The 12,500-nt window shown below is 39.2% G+C and overlaps 2 protein-coding genes and 1 long non-coding RNA gene across 4 annotated transcripts in view; 1 reads left to right on the top strand and 2 right to left on the bottom strand.

Moving 5' to 3' along the window:
• Nucleotides 1-5, bottom strand: part of LOC138049198 (uncharacterized) — a 12,805-nt gene extending 12,800 nt beyond the window's left edge. For both annotated transcript variants that reach the window (XM_068895372.1, XM_068895373.1), the window contains exon 1: nucleotides 1-5. This exon is cut by the window's left edge and continues 145 nt beyond it. The gene's annotated coding sequence lies outside the window, so the exon portion shown is untranslated.
• Nucleotides 6-1,481: 1,476 nt separating this feature from the next.
• On the bottom strand, nucleotides 1,482-7,336 carry LOC138049207 (uncharacterized). The gene is made up of 3 exons (XR_011132314.1): nucleotides 7,020-7,336; nucleotides 5,598-5,695; nucleotides 1,482-4,714 (listed from the first exon to the last, which is right to left on the bottom strand). It is a non-coding gene; the product is annotated as an uncharacterized lncRNA (long non-coding RNA).
• Nucleotides 7,337-11,245: 3,909 nt separating this feature from the next.
• LOC138049196 (adenosine receptor A2a-like) overlaps nucleotides 11,246-12,500 on the top strand; it is a 5,562-nt gene continuing 4,307 nt past the window's right edge. Inside the window, exon 1 of the mRNA XM_068895370.1 lies at nucleotides 11,246-12,500. This exon is cut by the window's right edge and continues 1,894 nt beyond it. Within this exon, the coding sequence (XP_068751471.1) occupies nucleotides 11,306-12,274 (969 nt within the window). The 5' untranslated portion in view covers nucleotides 11,246-11,305 and the 3' untranslated portion in view covers nucleotides 12,275-12,500.

The following is a 12,500-nucleotide window of genomic DNA, read 5'->3' as shown; positions in this document are numbered from 1 at the left end:
CGGAAGAATATAAGCTTCCAAGGTATGTTTTCAGTTTCGAGCCGCGAGGTTTGCATTTTAGAGAAGTGTTTCAGTTTTGGGATGCAGCATTCCATTTTCGATCCCTAATCCTACAAACTGAAGTTTTCTTTGAGTAACGTTGCATTTTTTTTTTAGCAATTTTAACAAACAAATCAGAAAATGGATCAGATACTAATGAATGAGAACGGAAGACCATTAATGTCAATAAATCTTAATTGCCCACTTCGTAGATGTTTGCAGTAATTATTGAAGTATTCGTTTTCACAAAAGCCCCGTTTCTCGGCAGTAAACTCAGCAAAGTAGCTAATGTATTTGTTTTTAAACATTTACGTTTCCCGTGTTTTAAAAGGATGAGTAATTTCATGACACCAGAAACGCCCAAAAAGTAGAATAAAACAAAGCCATAAGCAACTGTTGAACAACATAAAAGAAATACAGCAAAAGGAAAGAGAAGCATGGATGGGCATAAATGGAAAAGATTGAAACGGATTACATTTGGGTGTAATATTGGCCCGAAGTTGTTCAAGTTTTTGGCAAATCGCCTGGATCACAGTTAAGGTAGTTTTTTTGCTCAGAATTCTCTTGTTTGTGATGTAACGATAATTCTATCAGTAAAGGCATTTAACATTACCATTTCCGAGTTTTACACTTGTGATTAACTAAAAATCTCCCCGAAACACCCTAAAATAACGTGACAGAGCCCGTTTTAATAATCAGTGAGCTAAAGGTCGGCATGATTTATCACTTTGATCCTCTCTCTAGAGACATTCACTGTGACAGAGCCCGTTTTAATAATCTGTTTAATAATCTGGTATAATAATCTGGTAGAATAAAGGGTATAATAAATGGTGTAATAAATGGTATATATAAATAGTATAATAAATGTTTAATAATCTGGTATAATAATCAGTGAGCTAAAGGTCTGCATGATTTATCACTTTGATCTTCTCTCTAGAAATACTCACTGTTACCTGACACTTTTGATGGCTTTGCAGTATAATGAAAATTTCACACTATAACATTCTCCAACTCAATCATAATTCATAAGGACAAAAGGAAGGAAATGAAATGCCATGAAAGTCGTTCAGTCGGGAGCGAGTTCAGCCGCATAGAAACAGCCGCATCGTTTGAAGAACGTGGCACATCTATTCCCATTTCACAATTTTGCCGTTTTTATACTCGACACGCATAATTTGTCTGGGACGAACTTGGGAAAACATTTTTTCTGCGTCTGTTAAGTTCGTCCAGATGCATTATACGTCTTAAGCTTTTGCCCCTCTTTATACTAGACGAATTCAGAACAGACGCAGAAAAAATGTTTGCCCAAGTTCGTCCTAGATGGATTATATCATCGTCTTAATATATAGTTCGTCCGTCTTTACACTAGACGAATAACATGAGAGACGCATATTAAATTCGTCTGGACGGATCATGCATAAAAACAGCCATAAATGTGATACAGAGAAGAAAATCTTTGGCGATCTTCTCCAAAAAATATTGAAGCTGGAGTCAAACACCATACCAGATTGTTTCATTTCCAGTCGTGTAAATCCGATTTTTTTATCATGTCGTAAAGTAAGCAATTGAAAACTGCCAATTAAGAAATGGTTTGAAAACGAAAATCTATGAAGAATGTTCAGTGTATTAACCCAAGTTCGGCATTAAGAATTCTACTAGTTTGCAAAAGAAGCCAAAGTAGTTTAACTTTCTAAACCTCACAACCTAATAATAAGCAGAATTCTCTACGATAGAATGACGGGCGGTGACAAAATGCAAAAATTGGTCAATTTGTTCAACTTTCCCGACATTCTTCTGTTTATAGAGTACAAAGAAACACTTCCTGTCAAAACTGTCAAAACAAGCAGCATGAAAGCAGTTTGTCTGATACAGCTCTTTCAAAGCTTGAACTCAGTGACCATACCCATCTTTGGCGCAATGGAACATTTTGAAACTCAAATTCAGTTTTCAATACAGTTAATGTTGCGATCACTTATAAAATTTCCTTCGCAGTCGCTTGTTATCCAGTGTACGTAGCCTTTTGCGTTGGCTTTCGCGGAAATAGTATTCATGGCACGGAAGAATAGTCGCGTACATTTCTTAGAATAATGGATTGTGTTTGTAAACATGTTTCCATCACGATTGGGGCTCTCATAATCTTTAGTTACAGAGAGGAGATAGTGCACCACTTCTACATAGTCCTAAATACGCTATCCGTCGCTCAGGGGGCAAATCTGCAAAAAAATTGGCAATCATCCGAGTACTGATGCAAATTGTATTCAGGGTGATTAAATCAGTGGGATAAAAGTGTTGCCTTACGACTTTCGCATTCGACTAAATTACGTCACGACGTTACCACAGGGCACCGCGTAGCCAGCACATGACAGGATCACACACCAGTAATATGAAAGAATCTTACCATCACACACCGCCAAATAATTTTACTTCTGTCTAATAATTTCATGGCGAACTTGTACATTTATGCGTTCAAGTCGTTGACGTAAACTCAGATTGCTAACGGCTACCGAAAATGCAGAACATTTTAAACATATCAAAAAAAAAAAAACGTGTTTATTAGCGACCAAGATGAAAACGGAATTCTGCCCATTTTATGACGATAGTTCGAACGTATTTGAATCATACTCTATCAAATTAGGGTCAATTTCTTAGAAAAAGTCTTCCATGTTCAGTCCTGCCGCCAACAGAGAAGAGTACCAACAAACTCAACCCACATATGGCGTCGAATCCGGTAATCGATCCTGTGCCACATTGCTGGAAGGCGAGTGCTCTCACCACTGCGCGATCCTTGCTCGCTTAACATAAAAGAAACTGAGGAAAGAGAAGTACGGTTGGACACAAATGGGCAAGATTGAAACGGATTGCATTTGGGTAATCTTGAAAAAGGTTGGCCCTATGTTTTCAAGTTTTTGGCAAATCGCCTGGATTAAGGTCGTTTTTGCTCGGAATCGTCTTGTTTGTGAATTCCACATTACCATTTTCGAGTTACACTAATGATTTACGAAATATATCCCCGAAACGCCCTAAAATAACGCAACGTAGCCCCTTTATTTCAATGAGCTAAAGGTCGCATGGTTGATCACTTTAATCCTCTCTCTAGAAACATTCACTGTGACCTGACGCTTTTAATGGCTGTGCAGTTACCTCGGGAACGACACGTTATGCTTCGTTCACTTCACACTTTTCTCATTGCAGTTTCTTTTCGCTGTTTTCTTTATTTTTCCCTTATTAAAATATTAGAGGGATTAAGCATCACGTTTTCGGCAAACGGCAAACTTCGGACTAAAACTAGTTTGCGTTTTGCCAAAAATGGAAGAAATTCGTTTGATATGAGCTCGTTTCTTGCGTATTACCAGCAGGTATCAGGTAAGTTTCCAAAAGAGAGAGACTAGTTAGAATAACATAATTTTCATGCCTTTATGACATCCAGGTGATCTGGTGACGTAATTCGGAAGACCCGGAAGAGAAATTTTAACGCCGTATCCCACAACCGCGCGCGGCTGAAATAGTTCTAAATACTATATCCGTCGCTCACCGTCGTGGCAAATCTGCAAAAGCTTTGCAATCATCCGAGTACGGATGCAAATTGCATTTATATAGGGTGATTTAAATGATATAAAAGACTTGCAAGACGACTTTCGCATTCGACTAACTTTCGGCAGCTAAGCTGATCACGAGAAACAAAATTTGGAAAAATCTGACTTGTTCTTGTGGCGAAGAAATCACAGAGCTTTTGTGACCTCTGGTAAGCAATTCATCCATAAAATTTTCTCAGGCAGCAAAACTCGAAGTGTTGTGCTTTTCGGCTACGTTCTGTCAGCAGACAGCCATAGAGCGGTTTTCAAATGAGTGTCGTAAAACCAAAACCAAAGTAATTACTTTAGCCAATCAAAAAGGACGGAGACTATCCGTTAAACCAATCGAAACTCGAAGTAATTACACGTAGCCGACACAAAACGCGGGAAAATGTGCACGCGCGAGCCACGATTGGTTTTGGTTTCACTTCTGATTGGTTGAAAAAATGGCGCGAGAACTTTGAACCAATCACTGAGTGAAGTAATCATAAACCAAAGCAATTCGCTAATTACTTTCGACACTGAATTGAAAACCGCTCTAAATCAACGACGTTATAACGTTGGTTATATTTTATGAGTGGATCATCTGGGGCGGCGAAATGCATAAACAATACAGCTGATTGTTCTGCGTGGGACAAAGAATAATAATAATTACATAGCAACTTGTGATTACTACGATCCATTACACTAGTTTAGTTATAGATTATTCTTAAGTCAGACATTTTAGATGAACGCTATTAAGTCACGCTATAGAATATTGGTGGCAAAGCTGAAAAGTAATGCTGACATGGGATAGGGGTTTACTGTTGAAACCTATCAAAGAAGTCAGTTACAAGGCATCCGTAGCTTTTTCTTTAGTCGGGAGGAAGCCCTAACACATTTAAATCCTTCCTTGCACGTCTTTGGGCCCAAATCAGCATTAGGTGTGCTCTTGGGTAGACACATAGTACCAGGGCCATCACAAGTCAGCCGGCAGCACCGCATTCCTCGGGCATCGCACTTTGTGGCTTCCAGAAGAAGGTCGTGATGTGGCGTACAATTAGGGTTAGCCGACTGACAAGACGACAGAGCCCCTCCCCTGTCGCACTCACAGTGGTCACATGCTATGAAGCAAAATAAGACGTCAACTCCTCATAATACCAACAAGCCAATATTGAACCTCTTTAAATGAAAAGTGCCACTACTAGATAAATCAGGCAGGCCATAATAAAAAAAATACTTCCTCCCCAGGGTTAGGTGAGGCTTCTCAGGGACAATGGACACATTGTTACACATAAACATTGTATATCAAAGAATCTTGACAGGCAGAAGGCAGACGGAAAAAAAGCAAAGGAAATTTAAAAGGAAAAAGTCTCTTACTGGTCAAATTAATTCAATTTGATCTTCTCCCCAGTCATTAATTATTTATTATTTATTTACTATTTATTTATTTATTATTTATTTAGTGAAATAGTGCGTCTTTTGTTTGTTCTGTGTGTGTATAGATGTCTGCATACTCTATGATACTAAGCAGGTCTAGTGTCTAACTAGAAAACCTTACGGTTTATTTAGATGCTTAGCATTTCCCTGTATATAACTTATATTCTAGTATCTTAGTAACTGTCTAATTTCTCTTCTCTTTTTCTAAATATAGAAAACATTGTAATGTTATATAAGAATGGAAATGTAAATAAACTATTGTTGTTGTTGTATTGTTGTTGGTTAAAAAATGCACGTGCTCTATTTCCGGCGGAAGCTGCATCGCTTCTCGCTTCTTCGAGTTAGGGTATTTAAGAAAGCGTATCATTCTAAGTATTTCATAAATGAATAAAGAACGCATCTTTCTTTAGGTACGTAGTGAACAGTGAATCTTGTTTTTGATGCCGATGGTCAGCAACGACGCCATGTCTTGAAAGCCATGTAAGAAAACCTTTACATCGGAACTTACAACAATTTGACCAACGTTCATATTTAAATCGCCTTCTTTAATATATTTTTGCTACGAACCTTGGATAAAGAGAATCGATTGAAGTAAAATGACACTGTAACCTAGGGATATCGTTGCCATTTTTCTTTCTTCAAGTTGTTGTGGTTTTAAGGCTATCCTTGGAGAAAAAAACAACACAAAATAAACGGTTATTAATTCTTCCTCTTTAGAGCACAAAAGCGTTGACAAAAAAGGGAAAGCAACTTTATTTAAGTGTCCAGTCTTCTAGCTGCGCTGGAAGCGCAAATCAAATCTTGGTCTTTGAGGAGAGGGGAAAACTGGAGTACCCGATGAAAAACCTCTCTCTTGATCTCTAATTGGCTCACCGCCCCCGCAATTTCGGTTATCAGCTCATTTACTGTATGACCAAATATGGAAACTGATTGCGTCAAGTGTTGCCAAGATGGAAACTTATTGGCTTTAATTTCCAAGTTTCCAAGCGTTCAAATTGTTATGAAAATATAATAAATCAATTATTCCAGTTGCGCTTGTTCAATAGACCTTATTCATAAATTGAGGTCAATTTATAATTCTTTTGTCTAAGTGCAAGTTAGCCTACCAAGCCTCGATACCATTCAGTGAATTGAAAATAATTTTTGCTCTAAAATGAGGCTTGGTAGGCTAATTTGCACTTGGAGAAAAGAATTATAATGTAACCGCCATTTACGAATAAGGTCTATAAAAGACTGGTTATAGCCAACTGGGCACTGCGCGCCTCGTTGGCTGGTTGTCATCTCATATCCGGTGTTCCAACAGCTCTTGATTTTTTTGGATGAAAATGCTTAAGTATGTATACAATCATTTTTGAATTTTTCTGTTTTTTCGAATGGCAGTATCTTCAGCTGGCCTTCGGATTGGTTTCCTCAAGTGTGCTGTTGATTTTTACAAACCTGCGAATTGTGAAATCTCCAATATGTTATTTTCAAGCTCTGACGCTATCCATCGTAGTAAGCACCCGAAAGGCTACGCATTGCCTTCACATTGACTTCCAAAATTCTTATAAAGGGGGTTTTGTCCCACTTGTGATTTGTTCTCGACATAATGTGCGCTCTTTCTCCATAATACCTCCCTGCCTTCCAGTGTAAGTGATTTAATTGTCAGGGGATTATTTGCCGCAGTGATAATGTAATGCGTCGATCGAAATGGCACTAAATGTGATAGGCACTCTGATTTTTGTGTTTTTTTCTTGGCAATTTAAAAACGTAAGTATTAAGCATTGTATAGAATTGAATGACGCATCGTTGGAAAGAAAAATCGTATTTGAAACTTGCTATAAATTAAATACGAGGCTTCGCATATCAATAGGCAAATGAATCGTATGAAAATCAAAATAGTGTCGCGGCTGAATTATAAAAAAATGTAAACAGCACATATTTTTATTTCAAAAGTCATTTCGAACTGGTTTACATTTAGGATAAACAGGAAATTTATAAAGGCCTTACCTACCACAGTCCTCTACTTCGTTTAATCTTTGCCTGTCTGTCCGCGAGTTCCTTTTCAGTAGTAAAAAGTCGGTTGCTTTGAATACTTAGCAGAGAATAACAGTATCAAATCACTCTTTTCAAGAGACAAAGTTTAGCAGGTGAAGCTGCCTTTGTTGCTTTGCAAGAGAGAATTTCTTATTTCCCCACCTGTAAAGACAGGTATTTTCCACCACATGGCGTTACCGGATTAAGATTGAAAACAGCTTACAATTTCATCGTATAGCCTTAAAAATTAAGTTATTCAGAACTGTACAGTGAACTGGAGTGGTGAATTTTACTTATCTTCAGCAAGTGTGTCTGTTCTCTGTTTTGTCTACGTAATAAAATCGAGGAAACCTTTATAGTACTTTGGGTAACAGAAGACTTTTCATAGGAATCTATTTCCTGCCCATATTCTGACTCAATCCTTTATTTCACTTTCGACGCATTCATGAGGCTCTACAAGCAAACTGACTCATGACATTCAAGCAAAAGCTCATGTAGAAGTGAAACATATATAAGCAATGAACTCTCGGTCCCAGTTTTCATCTTCCAACAACAAATTTTCTAAGGTTTAACCAAAACCACAGTCTTTACTTATTAGGACTGATTCAGTGGCCTTTTCTCTTAGAAAATGTAAGTTAGCTGTTTCTTCTGCACCCAATTAAGCAAAATATGATCGTTTTTAGCTTTCCGAAAAACGAAGGGATCACATCTCTTCACATGATAAGTTTCACGTGTAGCAAATTGAATGCACCTCTTCAGTATAACAATATACCTCAAAACAGCTTTGAAAAACTTGGTCTTTCCGAACTTACTGAGACGAGTCAGAGGCTTCAGTTCTCATCAGCTTACCCACGAACGGTTCTTTAGCTACGAGGCTATCATTTGACTGATTTTAATCAGTTAGCATTTCGTGGGTTCCGTGCTATCCTTCTCTTCCCACGTCTTTGCAACGATAACGTCTAGTCATTTATACCGGACAGACACCTCTTACGCTTACTGGAGGCCTATTTTATTCTCCTAGTGGCTGTTGCAATAAAACGTTTTTAGAATGACTTAAAAGATACTTCTTCAAAACAGCTTTTCGTTTATTAAAGCCTTTATCATAAAGAACAAGATTCAATGATTTCCGTCAGCTTTCCGACTCGTATCAGTTTCCTTTATATGTCTTTTGCTGCACATGCCCTCTTGCAGTTTCATGTTGGACAATGTTAGCATAGTTTTAGCAAGCAAATAAGTGCACGTTTTCAAGCTGGACTTCATATTTGCCTCGTAGTTTCTTAACTTAATACTCACAGAGAAGGGCAATACTTATGACATAACTACCACTAATCTCTTCAATGTCTTGGCAGTCAGTCTACACCGAACCAGTGATTTTCAAGTCTGTTGGAAATATGTAGATATCGTTCGTGTATACATAACAGCATTTGTTCCCATTTTGTTCATGTTATTTTTGTTTGTGTATATGTCAAAAACATTTATTATATATATATAATATATATTTATTATATAATTACTTGTATAGGAAAGGAAAAATTAAAACATTAAAACACTACAGAACTGTTTCGAAAGGGCCTGATGGTCCTCTCTCGTCAGGTGCATGAAACACTGACTGACTAACGTTCCTTTTATAGGTTGATGGTTCAAGCATGCCTTATCAAATATTTAGTTGCGTGACGGCACGCACTCGCCAGCTCGTTCCTTTTGTTCAGGGTGCCCGCTCCCGGTTTACATATAATGTAGAATTTTTCTGTTATGCAAAGATTACATCTCTTTGTTACATTTGAATAAGGCCTGGCGCGAGCCATTACTTTCCAGGTTACAGCAAATTCCGTTTTGGTGTGTTTTAGGGACCAGATGTGTTTACTCAACTCGGTTGCGTTCCTTTTGTTCTCATTCCTAAATGAAGCCGTGTGGTTTCGGAATCTTGTTTTGAATTGATTCGCGGTAAGTCCGATGTATGTTTCCTTTCCCATGGAGCTTTCAACTGTGCCTTGGTAGACCACGTTTTGGGTTAAGCAATTACCACTCAACGGACAAGAGTGTTTGTCTCTGCAATTGCATGATTTTTCATGTGATTGAGAATTATTCACGAGGGAGGACTTGTTGTGGGCGCTGATTTTTCTTTCCAAATTTGGCATGCACGAATAGCTCACTTTCAAAGTGTTTCTGATAAAGATTTTTCTTAGCGGGTGCCCTGGTGAAAAGGATTCTTTTACGATACGTAAAAATTTCTTTCCCACGTTAGTAGCCACGTATATTTATTATATTTATATTGATAGTGATCAATTTATAGAGAGAGAGAGAGAGAGAGAGAGAGAGAGAGAGAGAGAGAGAGAGAGAGAGAGAGAGAGAGAGAGAGAGAGAGAGGAGAGAGAGGAAAGTTACGGGAAACTCAACACTGTTCAACTTCTAGGGAAAACTTTAATTGCCCTGAGCGGGATTTGAACCCACGTCCCCCTGATCACTAGTCGGGTGTGATGACCACTGCACTATCAGTGTTGCCATGCTGGCAACATGGCTGATTGATCACTTAATGTGTGGCATTTACGTGGGACTCCCTAAGGGCCAGTTTTTCTATGTGATAACGCTGGATCAACATGTGATTCACAGGCGGACAAGGGTAATTAATGTAAAGAGTCAGTTAAGTAGATCCCTTGAGCCAACAACGTGTCACCCCCAGGAGGATCGCAAATGAATTCACAGTCCATGTTGAGGAGAAATTGAGACAAAGTTAAGGGAAACTCCACAATGGACAACTTCTGACGAAGTTCGAAAAACTGTAATTGTACCGAGCGGGATTTGAACCCACGTCCCCCTGATCACTAGTCGGGTGTGATGACCACTGCACTATCAGGACAACCATGCTGGAAACATGGCTGATTGATCACTTAATGTGTGGCATTTACGTGGGACTCCCTAAGGGCCAGTTTTTCTATGTGACAACGCTGGATCAACATGTGATTCACAGGCGGATCATCGGGCACAATCAATATCTTAGCGATTCAGAAGGGAAGTGGAATAAGCCTCGTTTAGGGAAGAACCGAGAAAAACAAACCGTCTGGAATAAAAAAAAAAGAATTAACTTTTCTCGTTATTGCAGTGTTATGCGTGTGAGGTGTCAACGACTTTTGTGCCCTGTATGGGGCTCTTCATGTATTGCATTGGCTTGCAGTAGTGTTACACTTGCAAGGAGTTGTCATTCGACGGCATCTCCTTTTGATCTACACATTACTACTGTATTTTGCCTTACTTGCTGTCATCTGATCAACAAACGAGATGCCCCTCCTGGATTCTAAAGAAAAAAGAAAGGACTTTATTTAAGTGTCTAGTCTCCTAGCGCTGGAGCCCCGAAGACTGAAAACTGAAATCAAAAAATGAACGCAATTCAAATCAAATGTCGGTTTGTCGGTTGAGGAGAGGGGACAAGCCGGGTAAAAACCTCTCGGTGCTGGGTAGGGGGGCACGATGGCCTCATGGTTAGAGTGCTCGACTCCGGATTGAGTGGTCCGGGCTCGGGTCCTGGCCGGGGACATTGTGTTGTGTTCTTGGGCAAGACAGTTTACTCTCACGGTGCCTCTCTCCACCCAGGTGTATAAATGGGTACCGGCGAAAATGTTGGGGGTAACCCTGCGATGGACTAGCATCCCATCCAGGGGGGAGTAGAAATACTCCTAGTCGCTTCATGCTACAGAAACCGGAGATAAGCGCTGGCCTGATGGGCCTTTCTAGCTTTACCGTTATACCGAGTAGAGAACCAACAAACTCAACCCATACGAGGTCATATGAGGCCGAGTCTGGGAATCGAACCCGGGCTTCATTGGTGGAATACAGGGCACTGCGCTATCCCTTGCATTGTTTTCTCAATTTATACTTAGTTTGAAATTAAATGATCACGATATAGGGAAATGCACATGCTGAGTCAATTACAAAAGCTGGAAATGAACATATATAAATATTTCTTTTCAAATCTTTGCTGATATTTCCCATTTCCCAAGGTTGATAAGGACAGGATATGATCACTTATCAACTGGAAGTAGGCATATGTACATATTGCAATGTGATGTTGACCAAATGGATTTTTAATGAAAACGATCTTTCTTTGTGTATGCAAAAGATGACGTTGAACAAACAAACAAACCTTTTTTTTCGTATTCGAACATCTGCTTTTTTATAGTGTGATCGTCGGTGCGGTAATTCATTTCATTGCGGCCAATCGATCAAAGCCTTTCGCTGCAAGTATTCGTGGTTTTCCTGTCGCCATGTTCAACAACACAACATGTTCTGGGACATTTTCCAAGAATTTCTCCTCTTCTTCCTGCGACAATGCGGATTGTGCCAAGAAATCTGAACCCCCTTACTTTTATGCAGGCTCAATATCCTGTTTCCTTGCAATCGCTGTGTTGTCGCCAATGGCAGTGGCGGGAAATACTCTAATTTTCGCAGCTATTTGGAGAAAAATCCTCAATAGGACACCCTTTCATGTTCTGCTAAGCGGATTAGCACTTACCGATTTATGCACTGGACTCATTGCCCAGCCGTTGGTCGCTGTGTACTTTTTCATTTTTCAGTTGTCGAGGACAGACTGCAACGAGCCACGGATTGCTTATACCGCTGATCCCGTTTTCTCCGAATGTATTGCAACATATTTTATCTCTCTTAACGCCGTGATTATAACTCTCATGTCTGTGGAAAGGTGGTTACACATGACTAATCGATCCTTGGTGGCATCGTCTCGTGGATATTTTGTCCTTGCGATTTCTTTGGTTACTCCACTTCCCCTTGTTATATTAGGTGCCTTACAAAAGTCACACCCGCCTCTTGAGTTTGTATATCATGTAGGGCTTTTGACGATGACACTGTTTTGCTTGATATGCACCTTTATTTCATATTTTAGTGTCATCCGTATTATAAGCCAACATCGACAACAAGTGCAAGCTAATATATCATCTGCTAATTTTGGTAAACCGGCGATAAATTTAGCGAAGTACCAGAAATCTGTGAAAACTATAATGTACATTTTGGGTGTGTTCTGTTTATGTTTCCTTCCCTTTGCAGTTTGTCTTTCGGTAAATTTCTGTATTGAAGATATGGGTGAGGGGATATGGTTAGCATACACTGTCAGTTTATTGTTATTGTTTTCATCTTCTTCCATTAACCCAGCCCTTTACGTTTGGAGAATGAAAGACGTTCGCAAAGCAGTAAGACAATTATTGCGCTTAAACACCTGAAGAAAAAGGTTGAAGGCATCATATCCGTATGTCTCCTGAATGCCTTATAGGGAAAAATCGCTCGCAGAAAGTTCAGTGTTGGATTGACATGTTTTAGTAACTGTGGAAAAAGCTTGCACTTTAGAATTTCCGCAGCATTTCACCTTTATTCTTTACTGATAAATATTATAATCAAGGTAAAATCATCCAGGAGCTAACAAATTTATGAGGGAAGCAAATTTTTAAT

Source organism: Montipora capricornis, chromosome 5 (genome assembly GCF_036669925.1).
Source record: "Montipora capricornis isolate CH-2021 chromosome 5, ASM3666992v2, whole genome shotgun sequence".
NCBI classification, from domain to species: domain Eukaryota; kingdom Metazoa; phylum Cnidaria; class Anthozoa; order Scleractinia; family Acroporidae; genus Montipora; species Montipora capricornis.
This window is presented reverse-complemented; position numbering and strand designations above follow the sequence as displayed.